The sequence below is a fragment of the Suncus etruscus genome, chromosome 13 (genome assembly GCF_024139225.1).
Source record: "Suncus etruscus isolate mSunEtr1 chromosome 13, mSunEtr1.pri.cur, whole genome shotgun sequence".
Taxonomy (NCBI): Eukaryota; Metazoa; Chordata; class Mammalia; order Eulipotyphla; family Soricidae; genus Suncus; species Suncus etruscus.
Window position 1 is genome coordinate 92,449,329 of NC_064860.1, and position 25,121 is coordinate 92,474,449.

A 25,121-nucleotide genomic window follows, 5' to 3' on the forward strand; every position below is an offset into this window, starting at 1 on the left:
GTAATGAATCTCATTCTATTCAGGTAACTGTTTCAGGCCCAAAAAATGCCTGTTTCAGTACACAGCATTTCAAAATCATTGGCTAGAAATCCTAGCAGTAAAATCTTCAGAAGCCCAGTATCCTGTGAGGCCAACAACTCATATCAAGTTTCAACTTCCAACTTGATTTAAAAACACCTCTCTCACGTCAGGCTGGGAAAATCTACGAAACTACGCCTGCCCAGTGGGGCCCGACTGTGAAAAATTGTGAGTGCTGCCTGTGTGTGTCTGTCTACTGTCCTGCCGTGTGAACCTCTTGGGAGTGGGCAGAAAAGAGGCTCCACAAAACTCGCTTCGCTACGCAGCCATGCACTCTTTCTAAGGAAAGAACACCATCGCAACAAGAAGAAAAAATCACACTAAGAACTGTGCTGGATCACTGAAGCCCAGCATTTCTCTCCGGACTGTCCTCTCTGCTGCGTGCTCAGGCCTAAGATTTGATCCTGTGTGAGGCTTCATCCATGGAGGACTCCCCTCCCTTGGAGGCAAGTCGACCCATCCAGAAAGGGCCGAGCCAGAGGAGTGTGGCTGCCTACATCATTTAGCCAATGAATACCACCACAACACGTAGAAAAACCCACAATACAAGTGTGACAATGGGGAAACAACGCAGGCCAGCACCAGACATAGAGAATGAGATGACAATTGATGACCAGATAATGACCAACCAATTAATCAACCTCTCAGATAAGGACTTTAGACAAGCAATATGGAAGATGCTCAAAGAAATCAAAGAAACCATGGATCGAGTTGAACAGAACACTAATAAGAACCAAGAAAATATGAAGACAGAAATCACAAAACTCCAAACTGAAATAACATGTCAACTAACAGGCCTGAAAAACTCAGTAAACGAAGTGAATGACAAAATGGATAAGCTCTGGGACAGGGTATCAAAAGCTGAGAATAGACTTGGTGCTGTGGAAGATGAGATAAATAACAATTCCATACAGCAGGAGAGATTGGAAAAAAAACTTAAAGCAAATGAACAGACAGTGGAAAAATTAGTCAAAGAATGGGAACAGATGAAAATAGAAGCTATGATAAGATCAACAGAAACAACTTAAGAATCATCAGAGTTCCAGAGACCCAGGAAGAAAATTTCCAGGAAGAATCAACGGTCAAGAACACCATTAAAGAGAAACTTCCAGAGCTAAAGAATATATGTGATCAAATCCTGCATGCTCAAAGAGTACCAACCAAAAGAGACTCCAGAAAAAATACCCTAAGACACATCTTAGTCACAATGACGAATCCCACAGATAAAGACAGAATTCTGAAAACAGCAAGATCAAAAAGGAAAATTACATTCAAGGGAGCATCCTTGAGATTTACAGCAGACCTGTCACCAGAAACACTCAAGGCCAGAAAGCAGTGGTGGGATATTGTGACAAGACTGAATGAAATGAATGCTTCACCTAGAATACTGTACCCAGCAAAACTCACTTTCCAGTTTGATGGAAGAATACATAGTTTCACAGACAAAAAACAGCTCAGAAACTTTACAGACTCAAAACCAGTCTTAAGAGAAAAACTGAAAGACCTAATTTAAGACAAGACTAACCAAAAGACACACCAAATTTTGATATAAAGATGGCGTTAAATCCCAGGACAATTCTTTCTCTCAATGTCAATGGAGTGGATCAGGCACTTTTGAAATTCATTTGAACAAATAAACACCCTAGAATAGCTAAACTAAGCAATCATTGGGAAAAAGAATATGGGAGGAATTACTTTCCCCAACTTTAAACTTTACTACAAAGCAATAGTTATCAAAACAGCATGGTATTGGAATAAGGACAGGCCCTCAGACCAGTGGAATAGGCTCGCATACTCAGAAAATGTTCCCCAAACATACAATCACCTAATTTTTGATAAAGGAGCAAGAAATCCTAAATGGAGCAAAGAAAGCCTCTTCAACAAGTGGTGTTGGCACAACTGGCTAGCCACTTGCAAAAAATTTAGACTTAGACCCCCAGCTAACATCATGTACGAAGGTAAAATCCAACTGGATTAAAGACCTTAATATCAGACCCAAAACCATAAGATATATAGAACAACACATAGGCAAAACACTCCAGGACATTGAGACTACAGGCATTTTCAAGGAGGAAACTGCACTCTCCAAGCAAGTGAAAGGAGAGATTAACAGATGGGAATATATTAAGCTGAGAAGCTTCTGCACCTCAAAGGAAATAGTGCCCAGGATACAAAAGCCACCCACTGAGTGGGAGAAACTATTCACCTAATACCCATCAGATAAGGGGCTAATCTCCAAAATATACAAGGCACTGACAGAACTTTATAAGAAAAAAACATCTAATACCATCAAAAAATGGGGAGAAGAAATGGACACACTTTGACAAAGAAGAAATACAAATACAAAGCCAAAAGACACATGAAAAAATGCTCCACATCACTAATCATCAGGGAGATGCAAATCAAAACAACTATGAGGTACCACCTCACACCACAGAGAATGGCACACATCACAAAGAATGAGAATAAACAGTGTTGGCAGGGATGTGGAGAGAAAGGAACTCTTATCCACTGCTGGTGGGAATGCCGTCTAGTTCAACCTTTATGGAAAGCGATATGGAAATTCCTCCAAAAACTGGAAATCGAGCTCCCATACGATCCAGCTATACCACTCCTAGGAATATACCCTAGGAACACAAAAGTACAATACAAAAACCCCTTCCTTACATCTATATTCATTGCAGCACTATTTACCATAGCAAGACTTTGGAAACAACCAAGATGCCCTTCAACAGACGAATGGCTAAAGAAACTGTGGTACTTATACACAATGGAATATTATGCAGCTGTCAGGAGAGATGAAGTCTTGAAATTTTCCTATACATGGATGTACACGGAATTTATTATGCTGAGTGAAATAAGTAAGAGAGAGAGAGAAAGAGAGAGAGAGAGAGAGAGAATGCAGAATGGTCTCACTCATCTATGGGTTTTAAGAAAAATGAAAGACATTCTTGCAATAATAATTTTCAGACACAAAAGAGAAAAGAGCTGGAAGTTATAGCTCACCTCAGGAAGCTCACCACAAAGAGTGATGAGTTTAGTTAGAGAAATAACTACATTTTGAACTGTCCAAAGAATGAGAATGTATGAGGGAAATGGAAAGCCTGTCTAGAGTACAGGCGGGGGCTGGGTGGGAAGGAGGGAGATTTGGGACATTGGTGATGGGAATGTTGCACTGGTGATGGGTGGTGTTCTTTACATGACTGAAACCCAAACACAATCATGTATGTAATCAAGGTGTTTGAATAAAATATTAAAAAAAGAAAAAAAAAAACCTCTCTCACTGGAAGCAAAGCATTAATAGAAATAAGCTCAAACAATTTGCAAAACAATAAACTCAATAAGAAATTGTGTGGGTGATAGATTTTAACTATCTATGTAACTCAAAGTGTCTAGAAAGTTTATCACAATAGCTATATTTAAAAATCTCGGGGCCGGGCGGTGGCGCTGGAGGTAAGGTGCCTGCCTTGCCTGCGCTAGCCTAGGACGGACCGCGGTTCGATCCCCCGGTGTCCCATATGGTCCCCCAAGAAGCCAGGAGCAACTTCTGAGCGCATAGCCAGGAGTAACCCCTGAGCGTCACAGGGTGTGGCCCAAAAAACCAAAAAAAAAAAAAAAAATCTCGAGAGGATTGAAAAAATTGTCTATAGTAATAAATGATAACTAGGACATGATTGCTTTGTCCTGACACATTATGTATAAAATACATTATCTTCAAAGGGCATTCTAAAACTGAATATGGGTAATTATAGTGTTATCTTAATTGTATTCAAATAAAAATTATATCAAATATTAAATGTCAACAATAGGGGACTGGAGAGATAGTACAGCAAGTACTATGGTCTATGTAGTCCCCTAAGCCTTCCAGGAGTGGTTCCTTAGTGCAAAGCCAGGAGCAATCCCTGAACACCAGCAGTTTGTTGCTACCCCCAAGCCCCCCATGTAGTAGCTACTAAACTAGTATTAAAGTCTTCTACCTTCTGTATATCAGTGTTGTGATGACCAGGATGGTGCACTTCGTTGTGATACCCATCAGAGGTTACACTTTTTATTTTGTGGTGCTTGCATCATTTGAAATGAACGTCAATTTTACGGTGACAGAGAAAAGTGCAATTTTAATGTATAGAGGTATTTTATTTTAGTACGTAGTGGATTCCACCATGAGCAACATGTTTTAATATGCCAATTTTACTGCAGGTACACACACAAATATGCTAAGTTTAAGATGACCTGATCTACACAGAAAAAAAAAGAGGAAGGAGTAGAGACAAGACACTTCTTTTTTTCTCTATTTTGGGGGGTCATACCTGGAAATGCTCAGGGGTTACTCCTGGCTCTGCCCTCAGAAATTGCTTCAGGCAGGTTCCAGGGACCTCCTTCTGCCCTAGATCAGCTTTGTGTAAGGCAAACGCCCTACCTCTGTACTATCACTCTAGCCCCTTCTTTTGTTCTTTTATTTGCTTATTTCCACCAGGCTCACACTTAACATATGATGCTGCTTTGCTCCTGGAAGGAACACATTGATCAAACTCATGGCCTTATTCCTGCAAGCAGACACTCTGCCACTGAGCCACAACCTCAAACACTCCCTCCATTTGTTTCTTGCCTTCTTAATTCTTTTTCCAAGGAACTCATTTTCTAGGAAATCATTTAATGAATGATAGCTAATGTTCCATTTCATTTTATAAAAGACTAATTGTCCAATTAATGTCCTAACTTATAGAAATAAAGCTCCTGAGGATAAAGACAGTAAATAGTGTGCTGACATTTTAAAAAATATGAATTATGGATTTTCTATTTTCATATCATTTAGAAGGTTGTCAAAGTAACAAAGCTTGTATTGTGCTGGTAACTTTGGTAACTGAGAAACATTTTGGTGTGATGGGACCAAATGCTTTTTTCTCTTGCTTTCTACATTGTGATAATAAGAAAACAAATTGAGGGGGGCCGGGCGGTGGCGCTGGAGGTAAGGTGCCTGCCTTGCCTGTGCTAGCCTAGGACGGACCGCGGTTCGATCCCCCGGCGTCCCATATGGTCCCCCAAGAAGCCAGGAGCAACTTCTGAGCGCATAGCCAGGAGTAACCCCTGAGCGTCACAAGGTGTGGCCCAAAAAAAAAAAAAAAAAAAGAAAAGAAATTGACATTAATGCACAATTATAGACAAACCTTGAAATAAGACCCAAGAGTATAGGTATAGATTTGAGGAGAATCTTCTCACCTTGGGGAGAAGTGGTAATATTAAACGTGTAATGAAGATAGCTCAGGCCAAGTGACTATTATGTTAACACTCTCATTCTACTTCTCAGAGGTATAAAATTGTGTTTGTCTGGTTGGTTGGTTGGTTGGTTGGTTGGTTGGTTGGTTGGTTGGTTGGTTGGTTGGTTGACTGGTTGTATCACTTTTGACTATGCTTAGCTCTGACTCCTGGCTCTTCACTCAGAGATCACTCCTGGTAGGCACATGAGACATATTGATTGCCATGGCTGAACTAAGGTTGGCCACTTGTAAGGCAAATGCCCTACCTGCTGTACTACACCAGCCCCTCAGTGGTACACCTTTTCTTTTGAACTGTGAAAAAGTCACTACAACCTCCATCAACCACAGCTTTTTCATGTTATAAACTCCTCTTTCTTTGTTATCTTAAAGTTAAGGAAATGAATGTGTGAGTTTAAGTTGGTCTGTATGAACTAACTTAACAACCAAATGGTTGAAGGTCTATGGGAAGAAATACAAATGTCAACTAAATAACAAAGATGCTTTTCAAATTTAGATAGTCACAGAATCTGTTGAAAATTAGATGGTGGCGGGTTTATAAATTAGAAAATTCTGGAATTGACATGTGAATGGTCTCTTTCTGTGTGACTTCCTGCAGACCCCTGAGGATATAAGTGAGGAACAAAGAATTCAAGAGTTGGCCGCCATGGAAACTACCCGGATTTCAATTCTAAACAACTTAGAAGAACTTAAACAAAAAATCAAAGACATAAATGACCAGATGGATGAGTCATCCAGAGAGGTATAAATTATGAGGTTTTTTTTTTTTTTTTACCTACCTTCATTCTTTCTTACTTTAGCTTAAAACTATTGCTGCTTAGGGCTCAAGCAATAGCAGAACTGGTAAGGCATTTGTCTTGCGCTTGACCAACTTGGATTCGATCCCGCTTGTTTCCTTGAGCCTGCCAAGAGTTAAGGTAGAATCCTTCAAGATTCCAAGGATGTCAATGTATTCGCCAATTGAAATCATCATGAAAGGGGCCGGGCGGTGGCGCTAAAGGTAAGGTGCCTGCCTTGCCTGCGCTAGCCTTGGACGGACCGCGGTTCGATCCCCCGGTGTCCCATATGGTCCCCCAAGCCAGGAGCAACTTCTGAGCACATAGCCAGGAGTAACCCCTGAGCATTACCGGGTGTGGCCCAAAAACCAAAAAAAAAAAAAAAAAAAAAAGAAATCATCATGAAAAATCAATTGTTCAGTGAACACCGTGTGTAGAATGAAAGTGGCCTTTTTTTTTTTTTTTTTTGGGTTTTTGGGCTACACCTGGCAGTGCTCAGGAGTGACTCCTGGCTGTCTGCTCAGAAATAGCTCCTGGCAGGCACATGGGACCATATGGGACACCGGGATTTGAACCAACCATCTTTGGTCCTGGATCGGCTGCTTGCAAGGCAAACGCCACTGTGCTATCTCTCCGGGCCCGAAAGTGGCCTTTTTTAAAAATAGTTTTTACTTTAATCTATGTGTGTTTTAAGAAGTCAGATAAGTGTATATGAAGATATGAAATCATGCACAAAGTATTTCATTTACCTCTGTATTGACTTTTTTTCACTTGATGCATATCAGTTAAGTGCTTGACTTCAAATCTAATAATTATTTCTGAGTATGTTGTTTTTAATCTTGGTTTTTTTGTTGTTTTTTATTTTAGTTTTGGGATCACACCTAATGATGCTCAGTGGTTACACCTGGCTCTATACTCAGGAATAAATAATCCTTTTATTTATTTATTTTTATTTTTGGGCCACACCCAGTGACCCTCAGGGGTTACTCCTGGCTATGCGCTCAGAAATTGCTTCTGGCTTGGGGACCATATGAGATGCTGGGGGATCAAACCACAGCCCGTCCTAGGTCAGCGCTTGCCATGCAAATGACCCACCGCTTGCACAACCACTTCGGCCCCAGATATTAATAATCCTGGCAGTGCTTGGACACCATATGAGATGTCGGGGATGAGATGTTGAACTAGGTTTGCATTGTGTTAGGCAAGCACCCTACCTACTGTACTATTGCTTCTCCCCTTTTCTGAGTACCTTTAATATCACTTTGGTATGATGTTACACTTCTGGAGGGGGGTTTGAATTTACATCTTAATCAAATACAGAAATAGAATTTTGCTAGCCAGTAAGTAGTCAAATGTATATTCTGTAACAACTACTGAAGAAAAGAATCTTATTTTTCTTTATTCTTTTTTTGTTTTGGGGCCACACCCAGCTATGCTCAGGGGTTACTCCTGGCTGTCTACTCAGAAATAGCTCCTGGCAGGCACGGGGGACCATATGGGACACCGGGATTCGAACCAACCACCTTTGGTCCTGGATTGGCTGCTTGCAAGGCAAACGCCGCTTTGCTATCTCTCTGGGCCCGGAATCTTATTTTTCAATATTCCCTCCAGTGAGTGTAAAAGAGCTTGTAGTTCTCTACCTAAGAGGGAGAGATCATAGTGTTTATACTCTGAGATGATACGAACAAACCTAAACTGTAAGGAGACTATTCACCTGTCATCTTACACACAGACCAAAGCCTCTCCTGCCATGCATTGCTGGGAATGCAATGCTTGCATGCTGGGCTGAGAGTAGTTTTCATTTCCCATGTTCTGGAGACAAAGAAATAAAGACCTAGTTTTCTTGGCTCATGCTTGAGCCTGAATCTAGACTGATAGGAAAATGATCAGAAAGGGGATTTTGATAGAAAAAAGTGTATATTAAGGTAATAAATTTTCTTTAAAAATATATTTTGGACAATCCAACTTTGTTATGTAGGTACTTTGAGTCTCATGTGGGCTCTGTCGAATATTTTCTAGGCACCACAGGCTGGCTGGCTTTTGAAATTTGTAGCTGTTAAATACGCACTTTTTAGAGTGTACAGTAAAGAATTTCTTCAACCAAAGGTGAAGCACCTATGGGCTTTGTTTTATGTTTTCAGTTGGATATGGAGTGTGCTCTATTGGATGGAGAACAGAAATCTGAAACAACTGAGCTTATGAAAGAGAAGGAGATTTTAGACCATCTAAACAGAAAAATAACAGAACTGGAAAAGAACATTGTTGGTGAGAAGACAAAGGTAAGAGAAACTTTTATGTGGATGCAACTTTTGTGGGTAAATTGGTGATTTGATAAAGTTGTAGGAATTACAGTAGATTTTGCTTTGTGTGTCTTGTTCCTGTAAATACTGGCTCTAGAAAAGTCTTGAAATGAGTCTTAAGTTGTAATAAATTAAAAGCGGACAGTTATTCAGAAGCTAATGCTGAGAAAATAGTCTGTAAACTTTTCAAGTTGATCATCATGGCAATTGATTCTATTTTAAATGTGTCGGTTGCTTTTATCTATTCACCTTTCTTTACCTTTGATTTCAGTATGTTTTTTATAAACTTTAAAAAACATTATACTGAACTTCTATATCACTGGTGACTGTAGGGATGAGTCAAGTATATTCAGTGTAACTACATCACTTCCTTTCATTTTTCTCTTTATTAAAATGATGATTTGGAGCCATTTCATCTCAGCTCTCATGCCTCGCCATTGTTTTTCATTACAAGTTCACTGCTCTTTGAAAAATGCATTGAAGTTTTCAGAGTCTCCTATATTGTCAGAGAAATTTGACACATCATATAAAAGGCTTAGCTTTTATATTTCAGGCTACAAGAGAAAGTGTAAAAAATTACCTGTGATTTGTAGAATTAATGGTTTGTGATTGGCTGGTTTATTTTCTGTAGGTAATATTACACTTATTCCCCTCTTATTTTTGTTATTTATAACTGGAACTAACCCTACAGTAATAAATAGACATTTCAAGTTTGGTAAAGCAAAAGCAAACAAGCTTTACAGCATTCTTCCTTGCTCCTCCACTAAGCTGAGAAAGAAAGGATTTTCAGTTTGAGTAAGTTCAAGTGGTAATATGTGGAAAGAATTTTTGCTAGATGTGATTTCCTTTTTAGGTTCTTTGTTGGAGACCAGTGAATAAGGGCATTTGATCTTGGTGCCAGAGAATGAGTTCAAAATGTTGTTGTCAGAAGTTAAAGTCAGATTAAACGCTACACATCAATTTCTCTTCCAGACTTTGAAAATGCAAAACATATTTATTACGTTATACTGTTTACTATATGCTGTGTATACTGTGCACTATTATAAATATACATGCTAGTATATAATTTTCTAAGAAAGTTTCTATCCAATTCATAAACTTCCATTTGGGTGGTCAGTATATTTTCCTTTAACAGCTCAAAATCAAGTCAAAGGATTTAATGTCTAGTCCTGCAGTACAGTAGGATTGTTTTTAAAGATTTTGCATGGGCAAAGCAAGAAACTATGGAGAAACATCAGTTGCCTTTGTCTCACCACTTATTTGCTAAATGGTCCTACTGAAAAAGTATAGAATATTGGGATATTCTATTTTCTCTGAACCTTTCTGCCTTTTAAATCTATGTATCTATTTTTGTGGAGTCCATATATGGCATCTTGTTTATCATCGATCATCAGATTTCTCATAAAAGGGATGTATGTAGAGTCAATACAAAATATCCCTTCCTTAAGAAAATTGTAATACTGCCTCCAGAACTAAAGCAGAGGTGGAACAGAAGGATTAAAGGACAGAAACAAGAAGAAGGGAGGCCACTTCTGTTCTTTCTGTCACTGTTTTGGTAACTTGACAAAGGTAACACATAAGAGAGGGGATGTTGGGGCTTAAAGTATAAAACAGTTCATGCAGCTGTTCTGGAGATTAGTTGGTCTTGAATGGTGGGATTATTATTATTATCTTTCATCACATGGTATAAAAAAATGACGGAAATTACTTGGGTGAGGGATTTCAAAAGAAGATGAGGGAAATGAGAGCAGAGAGGGATGGATGATGTAACTAGTCTCTTGACAACCGAACTTTGAGAGATTGGATACTGCTTGATAACATTATTGTATTTCTCAAATAAACTTATTCATCCATTTTAACACATGTCCATTTCATACCTTCCCTTCATTAAAACTACTCATTCCTTTTTCTCCCAGGGTCTCTAAAATGATCTCACCACATCCTTTAGGAGCATTTTATATTTTTACACTAAGGAAGGTTCTGTTTCCCATAAAAAAAAAATTAGTTATTTCCTCTATACTCTGATTTCTAGATCATTCCATCATCTCAAAGGCTTCTGTCCTGTCGCCTACTCTTTTCTCCCAACTTCCCTTATTTGCTTACCCTTTTTGTCAACATTATTATTTTATAAATGTCAAGAAATGTTTATTAAAATAAACTTGTATTCAACTTTTATCACTACATTTTTTTTGTTTTGGGGCCACACCTAAGAGTATTCAGCCCTTATTCCCGACTCAGCACTCAGGGATCACTCCTGGCAGGCTTTGGGGACCTTATGTCATGCCAGGGATTGAACCTAGGTTGATTACATGCAAGGCAAGTGCTTTACCCACTCTACTATTTTTTTGGCCCCTCACATTCATCAGAACCAAATTTGTTAATTGTATCTGCACACTATGTAACTTCTTCCTTGTTTGCCAAATAGCTTCTCCTCTTATTACAGTCTACACAGATACCCACCGCTTCATCAGATTTGCTCCTAAGGATTTGTGTGTTGTTCAGTTCACTGGATACTTTCAGTCTTCTTGTGATTAGACTCTTGAGCAGCTTTCAAGAAAGAGGACAATTTTTATTTTCATGATACTACCCATTCAACTACCATCATAGGGTCCCCAAGAACCACAGATGTGGCTGGGCCTGTTGGTTCCAGCATTTCTAGGCCCATGCAGTGGGTCCAAGCATTACCACTTAGCCTTCCCATAAATAATGACAGTTTTATTATTTAAGCCACTGTTCTTACCAATCTCAGCATGGAATCATCTGGCCCAATTAGTGGCATATTTTCCAAAGTGGGTCTCAGACTCTCTGAGCATCACTTAAGAGGTTCAGGAAAAAAAAAAAAAAAAAAACAACTTCTTTTTTACTTTTATTTTATTTTATTGAAGCTATTGTGATCTACAGAGTCTTTCATAGTTGAATATAGATATACAGTGAGTCAGAGCCATTCCCACCACCAGTGCATCTATCCAACCACCCTTTGCCCCCTGGCCTGCCACTATAATGGGCACCTTTGTGTTTAGATTGTTAAAGTTTGATTATATTATTGTTGAATTTGGCTTGGGTATTTAGTTCTGTCTTTATTTATTCCCCCTCCAGTGCACCCAAGATCACTTGGCCCTGGACAAGAAAAGAAACTTATAATTTAAATTTCTTGATGTATGGGATGGAGTGATAATACAGTAGGTGGGGTATTTACTTTACATGTAGCAAACCCAGGTTCAATCCCTGGCATTCTAATGATCCTGTGGGCCCAGCAGGAGTTAATACAAATCACAAAATGCAAAGCGATAGGAGAATCAGATGAATCAAGAGTCCTGATAGCTTAGGGCAAAAAATAATTTCAAGTGCTTCTGTCAAATTTCCGGCCATTATATGTACAGCCTGGGATACAGCTGATTAGGAAAAATTCAGGCCTGAGAGCAAAATTCTGGCACTGACTAGAAAATGCCTAAATGGCATAGAGATTCTGTTATTACTATGTGAAAATATCCATATCATGTTTGTGATAATAAAGTGAACATATTTTGGTTTTTTTGTTTTATTTATTTATTTATTCTGGGTTTTGGGTCACACCTGGCAGCGCTCAGGGGTTACTCCTGGCTCTGTGCTCAGAAATCACTCCTGGCAGGCACTGGGGACCATATGGGATGCCGGGATTTGAACCACCGTCCTTCAGGATGTAAGACCAAAACCCTACCTCCAGGCTATCTCTCCGGCCCCAAGTGAACATATTTTGGATTAGATGGTTAAAGTGAAGTCTATTATCTTCTACCAAAAGATGAAACTTTTGTACTGCACATTTCTGTGAAAAGTAACTAGAATTTTGAAACCCCCCCCTTTTTTTTTTATTAAACTGATTGGGGAGCTTGATTTTGAGTTTGTTGCCATGCTTTTGCCCCACCAGAGGTTGCTATGCACCCTAATTTGGAGGAGAATGCTCAGGCAACTGCTTTCCTAGATAATGACAATAATCTGCAAGAAGACAGAGTTCTAGTATCCATGTCAGTCTAGTTCTATAGGCAACTGTCTAGTGATGTCAGTGACAGATAAAAATAAAATGTTTATCACTTTATTATAGAGCTAAGCAGATGTGCTTCAACTTTGAGATCTGCCTAGGGGAAGGGGCTATGGGCCATACATGGTGGTGCTCAGTGCTTACGCCTGACAAATCAGAGATCACTTTTGGCTGTCCTTGAGGAACCATGTATGGCTCCAGGGACTGTGGCATATTGAGCCACATGAAAGCAAATGCCTTACTGAACTGTCTTCTCTCTGGTCTCACATCTCTGTGATGCTGAAAGTTATAAATGGACCTCAGAGTGAATATGGCAGTTGAAACAACCACAATAAAAACACCTAATGTTTGGGATTGCATATATAGATGTTTTGGAATGCAGTTATTTCACACGTAAAACTGCTTTTCAGTAACAAATGTAAAAGGCAGCAGTCATATCACAATATTCAATGGTGAAATCTTGTTTGCTGCTGTCAGTTCCAGTCCTTTTTATTTAGAATCAGAATTAAGTTGCATTTCAGTTCTCTTTTTAAAAAAAGAAAAAGAAAGTAGTTTAGTGGAGTAAGACCACAGTGTCCTACATCTGTGTGTAGGGAGAGCTAAAAGTCATAGACTCAGTGATGTTAGAAAGTTTTATTGATAAAAACAGTGGCTTCAGGGGGCAGAGCAGTGGCATAAGCAGTAGAAGATCTGCCTTGCATGTGCTAGCCTATGACGGACCGCGGTTCCATCCTCTGGCATCCTATATGGTCCCCCAAGCCAGGAGCTATTTCTGAGCATATAGCCAGGAGTAACCCCTGAGCGACACTGGTGTGGCCCCAACGCCCCCCCCCCCAAAGAACAAAACAGTGGCTTAAATAATAAAATTGTGATTGTGAAGAAAAGGAAATGGAAAGACCGAAGGAAAAACAATGGCCAGCGATGTGACACAGTGGTGAAAGTCATGTCTTGAATGTCTGATGTTTTTAGGTTCAATCTTTAGCACAGCAAAGAAAAGTTAACTTAGTAAATAGCCTTTTGCATACATTTGGCTCTAAAAGAAAATTAAACAGTAGTCCAATGAAGGATAAGAAGAGTTTTAGTATTTCTAAGATAAGAGAAATAATTTGGCATTTGGGGACAGGGATTATAAATTACTATGAAAATTAAGACAAAGGCCAGAAAAATAGTTGGAGAACCTTGGTGGAGGGAGGTGGACACTGGGGGTAGAATTATAGGCCCTGATTCATTGTATGTCTGAAACCCAATTATGAAGGACTTTGTAACTCACAATGCTTTCAAAAAAGAAAAGAAAGTGCAGACAAGGGTGCTGTGTCCTTGCCTGTGACTGTGATAGCATCACCTTGGATAGAATCTGCAGCACTGCACATGACACCAAGGTGACCTCCAGAGCAGAGAGATAAGAATCTGAGCACCAAGCCAGAAATAGCCTCTGAGTACTACTGGGTATGGCCTGGTCCTTTCCCCAAAGAAAGGTAAGAAGGAAAGGGAAAAAAATTTTTTTTCTTTTTTGGGTTTTTGGTCCATTCCCGGGTGGTGTTCAATGGTTACTCCTAGATCTGCACTCAGAAGTTACTCCTGGCAGGCAGTCTTGGGGGCCATATGGGATGCTAGGGATTGAACTTGGGTCAGCTGCATGCAAGGAAAACACCCTACCTGCTGTGTTATCACTCTGGCCCGAAAAGGGAAAATTTCTATGGCACTATCTCTTACTTATTGGAGGTGGAGTGGGATGGAAACTAGAGCTGAACTCAATGGGTTTGTGTTGAACATACAGTAAGTGGAATGGGGGTGGAATAATAGTAGAATGGATAAGTGTCCTTGCTTTGCATGTGGGTAATCTGGTATACATTATGTTCCCCTAATCACTACCGGGAGTTAAGAATATATAACAACAACAAAAATATGCAGTTGCTTCATTAGTTACCAGACAAACAAAATTGCAAACGTGTATTCAGGCACAGAAACTCTTAAGGGGTGAGGATATTTGGTAGAGGTTTTCCTTCAAGGTTGTCAGTAAATTAAACAACAAAGTTTAATGACTCTCATAGCTTTGAAAAGAGAAGGGTACAAAGGAATGAATGAATGAAATAGAGGTTGACTTTGTGCCACTTTTCATGGACCTCAGCAAGGGAGTGATTGTAGTTTGGAAGGAACGCTAGTCATCATTTCTGCCACTTTTTTTTTTTTTTTTTTTTTTTTTGTGGTTTTTGGGTCACACCCGGCAGTGCTCAGGGGTTATTCCTGGCTCCAGGCTCAGAAATTGCTCCTGGCAGGCACAGGGGACCATATGGGATGCCGGGATTCGAACCGATGACCTCCTGCATGAAAGACAAATGCCTTACCTCCATGCTATCTCTCTGGCCCCATTTCTGCCACATTTAACAAAATAAAAGAGCAAACAGTTTGGGGGAACCAAACTGAACTAGAATTGTATCTTACAGCAACAAGACGATACTAACAGAAGAAACTTAGGATGATGTCTAAAGAATTCTCTCCTTTTGAACCATAAGAGGAGAGAAATAAGATTATGATGCCACTAAATGGAGTACTAGACTGGTATGCTTTTAAACGGTTGATAGTTGTTTTACTAAAAAGGAAGAAGCTGGAACATGGTGACTTTCAAAGAGGGAGATGTCTTTATAGGTTTTCAGATGTTATCCAGGTTGAGCCAGGAGCTTGAAGGTAGAAGTGATGAGGAAAAGGGAAAGATCATTGCATGAAACATGCTTTATTAAGGGTTGCTTGGTGGTGGCAATAAATAGAAACAATAACAAGGGAAGTGCAGGATTGTTTTCAAAATGTGTTTCTAAACACACAGGGGATAGGTAATAAGGAGACACTACTCAGCCTCCTGTTCCTGCAAAGGGACATATGGGACTTCAAAAATTGAGTTTAAATGTAATGAAGGCATTCAGACTCTACCTCACCAGCCTGTAAATTGAAGCCTGCGGGCAGCAATCTTCTCATCAGAAGCTCCTGCCAGTGAGTGCATAATGGTTTGTTCTGTGGAAGTGCAGATGGGTTGTTGACAGAACTCCTGCGTTCTTTGCTTTTGCCAGTTACCTGGTCATATCCCCCACAGCCAGGCCCCCTGCTATGGAGGAAAATGAGAATGAGGGGGCTGGAGCAATAGGGAGGGTATTTGCCTTGCACAGTGCAGACCCAGACAGACTCGGGTTTGATCCCCAGCATTCCATATGGTTCCCCGAGCCTGCCAGGTGCAATTTTTGAGCTCAGACCTAGAAGTAACACCTGAGTGCCGCTGGGTATGCTCCCCCCACCCAAATGAGATTGTGCCTGCTCTGTGCATGGAGTTCATCCTGGATATGCTGCACAGCATTATATTGGTGGTCTTTGATGACAGCAAACCAGATCTTAATCTTGACTGTTTTCCATAGGAGCTGGTGGTAGGTGCTACTTTTTTTTTTTTTTCAGAAGAGTCATTTTAGAAATTTCCAAGTTTACCTGTTTGCATTTATTCCTTTTATCAGTCACTTATTAAAATTGATATTTTGGGGGTCTTGTAAGATTTTTATTTCCCACTCTAGCCTGTGAAATAGAAGGGACCACTATTATCTAGTTTTACCTGGGATGCTCAGAGACTATTGTCCTTGCATCTCCTGCTAGCAGTGAGTATGCACTGGGCCCTTAATAGAAGCACTCAGCCAAACACCTGCCCATGAGCTATCTGTGGTCATGTTTCAGGACAGCTGGGATCATCTGCCCAAGTGCACATGCCAGTGAGCTTATAAGCAGCATGCATGCTGGTTGAGCCAGAGCGTAAGACAGAAGGAGGAAGTGGCCTTTTTGCTCCTTTGGAATTCACTTCCTTTTCCACACACCTGTTGCTGCTGCTGCTGTGAGATACAACCTGTGGAATGAGAAAATCAAAACTTGCCATGATATCCCTGTTGGACCAACTGATTCATAACACATCCTGTAAACCTGATCCTAATGTTTTGGAGACAGGACTGGAAGCCATAGGAAGCATGTTCTGAGCTGAACACCTGAGAGTTCAGATCTTGGTGTAAAACATTGACTATTTCCTTATCTCTCATCACTATAATTTTCAGCTCATTTGGAAACTATCTGCTATGTATATTTAATATGAATTAATATAAAATACAGATAGCTACTATTTATTATATTTTACATAAAATATAAACCATGGCCTTAATCATACATACAACTGAAATATTGATGGTATACTAAATTACATCTTTATTGAACATTGTGTAGCAGCTCTTTGGACTGACTTCTCACTGACCTTATGGGGGTAGATTAAGAACAGTGAATTTTTGTGTGTGACCCTCAGTTAAACACACTATACAGTCAGACTTTACAGATAGTTGCTATGAATGAGGATAAACCCTGGACAAATATGAGTGTCTCGGTAAAAATAAACCCATGGGGTTTTATCTGATGAAAAAGTGAGCAAAGATGTGTCCTGTTTTCTTAGAGTACATGAAACTAGAGGACTGCAAACCTCTGTACTTGCATTTCTTTCAGCCAATGGGTTTTGTGGCTGAGCATGGGGGAAACCACAGGAACCACAAAGCACCCTTTGGGCAAAGAAAAGCCTGGTTGGTTGTAGAATTGGCTATAGTCATATTTAGCAAATGGTTCAGGAAAAGCTCCTCTTCTGTTGTGTTTCCACAAGTCTTCCTTATTCACAAAACTCAAACTATCCTTTCTAATAAGGCCTTTCCTTACACAGTGAATCTGATTATTTGTTAATATTGTAGTCCTTGCATTTTTATAGCTAAATTGGCTTAAAGGTGAACCTATAGTTTAAATCATCTATAACATACAGCATAATCTTGCGTGAATTCTAAGCAGCTCTTTTAAATGGTTAAAGATGTTCCCTCATTTATTATCTTACCAAAGTACCTGTTACTTCCTCCCATCCTTCCTTTAGCGTCAGGGGCAGAAAGCCTGGTCCAAAATTCCACTGCAAAGTGTTAATGCCTTATGAGTGCAAAGCATTTGCCAACTCCCATTCGATGTTCAAATGACCAAGCTCTTCCCCTGCAGCTTTCTTACATTTCAAAGTCAATTCCCTGGTTATAGGAAGTGGAACTGTATTGCAGGATTTGGGGATTAAATGAACAGAATTTCAAATTAAAGTGTTTATTTGTTTGTTTTTTTGTTTGTTGTGTGTGTGGTGGTCTGATTACATAAATCTCATATGTTCTAATTTTTCAATATTTTTACACTAATACCCAGTTATATAATAAAAATGTCAAATCCAAGGAGAGAAAATCCTAAGAAAGAGATAGAGTTTTACTTTAGATCAGGGAGAGAATAGATTCTCTATAGGCACCTTTTGTTGTCATAGACCCATAATTTTATTTGGTAATTCCAAAGAGTTTGGTAGAAAAACGGGTTTGTAATATTGGCACAAAAATTTGGTTGTAGAGGGGGCTGGAGAAATAGCATGGAGGTAGGGCATTTGCCTTACATGCAGAAGAACAGTGGTTCGAATCCTGGCATCCCATATGGTCCCCCGAGCCTGCCAGGAGCAATTTCTGAGTGTAGAGCCAGGAGGAGCTCCTGAGTGCTGCTGGGTGTGACCCAAAAACAAAACAAAACAAAAAATTTTGGTTGTAGAGTCTAAGTGTGAGTATCACAGTTGGTGTAAATATTTATAAATATCTACAGAAATAGTAATTTATTTAATTACAGAACATTGCTCCAGAACTCAATGGAAATGGCATGAAATATGTGATACATGATACATGTTGACTCCATAAAAATAAGATTATTGTGAAACCTAAAGTTGAGGTGGCCATATGAATTTCAGAAAAGTGATTTAAGACTTAAAACAATTGCCTATCTATGGATTTTTGAGGATTTTGTCTGCAAATAACCCTTAGAATTTAGAAACTAGAATGAAAGGGATCCAGGGATCCATAGGGTCTTTGGAGAGGATGTTGGATAGATCACCCCTCAAATTTTTCATATATATTTGATTGCATATTTTTATGTGTTATATATATAACATTTATTTATATATGTAGAGAGTTCTCCATTAAATGTGGAATTCAAATAAGCAGAATATTTTGGGGAGTTTTATTTTTATTTTATAATTATGTTAGATTTAATATTTGGGACATAATTGAATTAAAAGATCATTTGCTGTGCATTTAAAAATTAAATTTATGGACCAGTACAATGGCTAGAGCAGCCATGCATGTAGCCAACCTGGGTTCTTCCCTAGCACCTCATATGTTATTTTGAACACCACCAAAAGCAAACAAAAACAAACAAACAAAACTTCAAACTCAAATTAGCTGGGTGTCCTCTCTCAACTCTTAACTCTTGTCTCTTGTTTCTCTCTCTTAACTGTCAACCTAAACGCCTTTTCAGAGTAACCTCAAACTATCTATCCATCAAATATTGCATTTAGAAATTATTAAACTTTTTTCACTATTATTAGACTGTTTTGTGTAGCATTGGAATTAAAATAGAACCAACAATTTAAATTTTAGTTCCTTCCTTATAATAATACAACCTAAAAGAAAAAAACTTAATGCTGGGGACCGGGCGGTGGCGCTAAAGGTAAGGTGCCTGCCTTGCCTGCGCTAGCCTTGGACGGACCGCGGTTCGATCCCCCGGTGTCCAATATGGTCCCCCAAGCCAGGAGCAACTTCTGAGCACATAGCCAGGAGTAATCCCTGAGCATTACCGGGTGTGGCCCAAAAATAAAAAAAAAAAACAAAACTTAATGCTATCTTCTAACTATAGATAATCACATTTACATATTCAGATTACCTAGGGTGAGCTTATGCACACCTTAATTTGCATAATTAGTGGACTAATTTTTTTATCTGAATTTGAAATACTTTATTCTTCCCTAAATGCATGTTGGATGTTAGGATCTCTTAATTTATTTTTTCATTTGATTTCTATCAGGCATTTAATCTGAAAGTAAAAATTTTACATGCAAAAAAAAATTTTTTACGATCAAAATGATTCTTGTAAGAGAAAAACTAAGTAAAAGAGAAAACTGAATGTTTTCGAAGTAATTTTTACAGGTCTTTTGTTAATATATACGTATGGCTACATGTCATCCTGAGTGAGTGAGAACAATTCTCGAACATATTAGAAAATCTAGAGAAATATGTTAATGTTTTTGTTTTGGGGTCATGCCCAGTGGTGGTTGGGGTTCAGACCCAGCTTTGTATAGGCATTGCTTTGGTGATCAGGCAGTGCTGGGTGCTGGGAATTGAAACCTGGCTTCCCACATGTAAAGCATGAACTCAGCCCACTAAATTCTTACTCATTCCCTCTTTGGTACACCGGGATTTCTAAGTGAATTCTTTGAAAATAGAACATTTAAAATAGAACATTTAAAAAACCACGTTATGATAATGCATTATTAGTTTTAAAACTGCAGAGCTCTGCAGACATTTCATGAGGATAGTCATCAAGCTACCTCCATTCCAGTGAGTGGAATTTATTGAATAAGCTAGTTAAAAGGAAACTCAATGTGGACGCAAATAAAAGTCTAATTTTATACTATGATTTCTACTTTCATTTGCTTATGAATAATTTACCTTTGATATTTAGGAAAAATCGATCTGAAATCTGATTTAATCAGTTTTAAATTTTTTGTTTTTGTTTTTCGGCCACACCCATTTGATGGTCAGGGGTTACTCCTGGCTAAGCGCTCAGAAATTGCCCCTGGCTTGGGGGGACCATATGGGACACCAGGGGATCGAACTGCGCTCCTTCCTTGGCTAGTGCTTGCATGGCAGACACCTTACCTCTAGCGCCACCTCACCGGCCTCTGATTTAATCAGTCTTAAATCAGTCATTAATCTTTAGGAAAATAAGTCTTAAATCTGAATTTAAAAATCCAACTGGATTTTTGCCTGGATATTAATAGGGGAAGAGATGGTGTAAAGATAACAAAATATGAAGAAATCATGTCTCTAGAGAACACATATTCTTGATTTGGTAAATGTTCCCTTGGATTTTCTGAAGTATTTCAATTCCTTGCAAGTCTTAGTTTTTCAGCACAGTTACTTTTGTAAGATTTATTTAAAATGCATTTTATTATATTCACTTATAGATTCGTGAATTTTTAATTAATATAGGAAATTCAGAGATACCTCTAGTAATTAGCTGACCTTACCAATTTAAATCTGAGGAAAGAAAATAATATCCTATATAATAGTTTACATGTAAAAAACAAGCTCCTGAATTCTGGAGTACTATATAAATTATTCATCTATTTTGTTGTTGTTGTAGAAGGTGATGTTTCAGCTCTGATTAACAGCTTTCCTAGAGCCAATTTTCCTTTGAAAGCTTCCTGGGCACCAACTAGAGAAGACAGTTGTATTAATTTCATTCTGGCTCAAAGTTCATCTACTTCTGGCTCTTTCAGAACTGTTGTCACACCTGTGGTCCTCAGTGATTGATGACCGTCCCTCTTGTCCCAAATCCATCTTTCATCCTTCCCCTTTACTTCCTTTGACCCTGAGCTGTTTCTCAGAGTCTCAGATAGTGGTGAAACATCACAGCGAGACTGCAGAAGGTTCTGATGGTGCCTGCTTGCATAATTCTTCTGACTGCCCCCCTGTATGGCATTGCGAAACGTTTTCAACACCTGAGAAGGAAGGCATTATGTAAAGATAAGGTATTTTTAACTGGTTTTTTTTTCTTGGTGCTTAGCTTTCACAATTTAAAAAAAATTAAGATCATCAGAGGAATTGTTTAGTTCTTAATTTTTACTTGAGACATGTTTTAGAACAGTGCCATTTTGTATCTTCAAATATTGTATCAATATTTCTACCAATGTTTCTTTAAATATTAAGGCTTTGTACCTACTGTATTTTAATTGAAATTAGTGAATTGTTTTCTCATTTTACTTTCTGGTTAGGACACAATTGTTGTATCTAACAATACAGTATCTAGAAATAGAATTCTTTCTGAATAAAATTATTTTACTGTGTATAAAAAAAAGCAATCTTTGATTCATATAGAGAAAATAGTACATTTTCTTAGCCAAAGGCAACAGGTATTTTATACTGGTGATTTTATTGAGGTGGGGAATTATTCTGAAACTCAAAATCCATCCAATTGTTGTATACATTCAGTTTTATTCTGATTTAATAATTGAGATTTTTTTTTTGAAGGATGCCAATGCTTTCTCCAGCCTCTGTACAATCAGTTTGAGTTAGCAAAGTTCTTCAAGGACTGAGGAAAATTTTTTATGAGATGATAAATTATTTTTATTGTTATATGAAGCAGTATTCTCAATTAGAACTTCCAGATTTAGACATTTTAAGAGAAAAATACATTTCTAAATCTAGTAATATTCTTCTAAACTTAAAAATAATTTTAAAAGTAAATAAAAATGGAAAGTACATTAGTAGAGGTGTTGATGTCAATTCCTTTTCATTTATACCATAACATCTTTTATAAAGAATCTAAATATAGATTTATACAAGAAATCATGGCCATTTGGATGAAGAAATTATAGTAAGTATAATTTTATAGGACTATTTCACAGCTTCATCTATTTTTAAAAAATCCTTCCATTAATATTCTTAGGAACCAGAATTTTTTTTGGCATCAGTTCACATCGACTAAGGGAATAAAGTGATATTTATTTTACTTATTGGGGATCAAAGTGTAGCATTGTTTTATAAAGTGCTTTTGTTTAGATTATAGAGTATTGCACAGGTAGAAAACTGAATCTATAACTTGCTTCAAGGGTAAATTTGAGCATCATAAAGGGATCATAAATTGAAGAAACTAGCACTAAAAATAGATTTTATTTGAGACTTATATTTTTCTGCTTCAGGTGGTATTATAAAAATCATATAATCAGAGTCGGAGAGATAACACAGCGGTAGGGCATTTGCCTTGCATGCAGCTGATTCAGGACCAACAGTGGTTCGAATCCCAGCATTCCATATGATCCCCCATGCCTGCCAAGAGCAATTTCTGAGCACAGAGCCAGGAGTAACCCCTGAGAGCTGCCAAATGTGACCTAAAAACCAAAAAAAAAAAAAAAAAGAAAAGAAAATCATATAATCATAGTGTGGAAGCATTTGCCTATTACACCCTGGAAAATGACAATCCAGGATACTTTGGAATATGGCATAGAGGAATTTAATATTATCTTCTCCTTTTTCTTTTCTGGCTCCTAGTGGTTCTCTCCTTTTTTTTTTTCTTTCGATCTATGTTTGGATTACCTTTTTTGCCAGTCATTGTAGCCTTATCTCCACAGTAAATAGATTTTTTTTGTTATGATGTGACTATGACAGCTACCTAATATACTGATCATCTCCCCTTTGCTACTTTGTCAGCCTTGCATGTTGAATATCTCTAAATATATATGAATTTATTATCTGACTATCTGATATCTCTGAATATCTCAACCTTTAAATTAGTCGCTTTTCTTGGAATCCGATTTTTTTTTATTTGTTTAGTCCTTGAGATTTGCCAACTAGCTAGAATTGTTTCATGACCAGGGTATCAACTACTGCTTCTCTCATGCTTCTGACCTTGAACAACTTTTTAGTAATTTCTAGAACCTTCTTCAGATGCCTTGAGCAAATGGAACTACTTTATTACCTGAGGTAAATGTCCTTTCTCCTTTGTCTGATTTTGTCTGTCATTCTGCCAAATGACTCTTTTGAAAGGTGCTCTCAATGTTTCTATTAACATTTTGTTTTTCCTTGTTTATCAGTAACCCTAGTGTTTCTCTAGCCTTTAAAATATGATGGGTAGGAAGGTGGGAAGAAAGGATAGGAGTCATTGCCAATGCCTAGGGAAGTGGACTGTGTTGAGAAATATATTAATGCAGCTACTTGCCTTTTCTTCTACTTATGTTTCTTTATCCTAGTCACTAAAAAGATAGTTTCTACATCCATAGGATATCTAGAGTTGGTGTATATTTGCTTGTTTTTGTTACCCGTGGTAAATTATCACTAACGTCTGCTTGGGCTCTGAAGGTAATTTCTATTCTATTTTCTGATTTCTGAACTTCAGGAGAAGGTAAAGCTTGATGCTGAAAGGGAAAAACTAGAGAGGCTTCAGGAGCTTTACTCCGAGCAGAAGACCCAGCTGGACAATTGTCCTGAGTCCATGAGGGAACAATTACAACAACAACTGAAGAGGGTCAGTAGCAAAGAGGACTGCAACAATGATTTTTTTGCTTTTTGTCTTTTTTCTTATCAAATTCCACTTACCAATGATATCCTAATTCCCATAGCATAAAATTTCATCAGCAGTAATTTCTTAGAGATACATTTAAAATAGACATATGCATGCTGACAGTGTATATTATTTTATGATAACAAGTTAAAAGTTCTTATTATGTTCTTCATTTAATCTGTAATGCAAAAACATTTCTGGAGTCATTCTTTGTAACAGGAGAGAACTGACACCAGTATCTATAATATTCAAATCAACTAATATTGCCCCTTTGTTCTCTGCTGCGTCATGTGTTGTTTGCTTTTCCATTTTCTTTTCTTAGCTTGATTTTTTTATACTCTTGTGCCAAAATTATCCTGTACTTTGATCTTCCCACCACCACTCACTGTTTTTATTTTAGTTTTTATTCTGTTTCATAGGACATTGAATTCATTAGCACATTACTACAATCAAATTTCAAAAGCCAGGATGCAGGGCATTGCTCTTCAATATTATCTTCTATGAGCTTCTTAGTTTTCATGGTTTTAGTGCATCAGAGATCTTCTTGTTGGATTTTACTGAGTTACTCTACAATTCTTTTTTTTTTTTTTTTTTTTTTTTTTGGCCACACCTGGCAGTGCTCAGGGGTTACTCCTGGCTATCTGCTCAGAAATAGCTCCTGGCAGGCATGGGGGACCATATGGGACACTGGGATTGGAACCAACCACCTTTGGTCCAGGATTGGCTGCTTGCAAGGCAAACACCACTGTGCTATCTCTCCAGGCCCTACTCTACAATTCTTAAGGTTTGCAGTGCTAAATGAGCAACCTGGTGATTTTTCTGGAGATGAAACTTCCCAGGTAGAATTTAACAAACATTGACATCTCCACTAAATATTTCACATTCTTCTAACAATTGGAATTTGCCCTTTTAACAGCAATCCAAATAAACTATGATTCCAGGGAAGTGCTCATTAATAGTCTTGGATCTCAGAAGAAGAAACTTAATAGTAATTTGTCGTAAGCTGTTAGTAGCTTATAATTCCATGTAAATTAAAATGGAAGATTACTGGGGCCGGAGAGATAGCATAGCAGTAAGGTGGTTGCCTTGTTTGTAGAAGGACGGTGGTTTGAATCCCATATTGTTCCAAGCCTGCCAGGAGCCATCTCTGAGCATAGAGCCAGGAGTAACCCCTGAGCACTGCCGGGTGTGACCCAAAAACCAAAAAAAAAAAAAAATACTCATGTCTGTGTCTTTATGAAAATGAGGACATTGAAGAAAATAAAAAAAAAAAAAAAGAATGAGGGCATTGAAGAATAAGACAACACACTGAAAATTTTATAAGACCTTTAATACAAAAATATTTGATACCAATGAGTATCACCAGGTAATGAAAACATTCAATTAAATTTTATGTATTTAAGGGTTGGAAAAATTGTACTGTAGTACTTGCAATGCACATAGCCAATCCCAGTTTAATTGTCAGAACCATATGTGGTTCCCTGAACACCAAGACTGATTCCTG

At 38.2% G+C, this 25,121-nt stretch overlaps 1 protein-coding gene across 1 annotated transcript in view; it reads left to right on the forward strand.

Annotated features, from left to right (window-relative positions):
- The window catches only part of PHLDB2 (pleckstrin homology like domain family B member 2), a 142,308-nt gene that overhangs the window by 73,284 nt on the left and 43,903 nt on the right, over window positions 1-25,121 (forward strand). Inside the window, exons 4-6 of the mRNA XM_049785385.1 lie at window positions 5,950-6,093; window positions 8,269-8,406; window positions 23,453-23,581. Of these exons, the coding sequence (XP_049641342.1) occupies window positions 5,950-6,093; window positions 8,269-8,406; window positions 23,453-23,581 (411 nt within the window). The remainder of the gene's footprint in view (window positions 1-5,949; window positions 6,094-8,268; window positions 8,407-23,452; window positions 23,582-25,121) is intronic.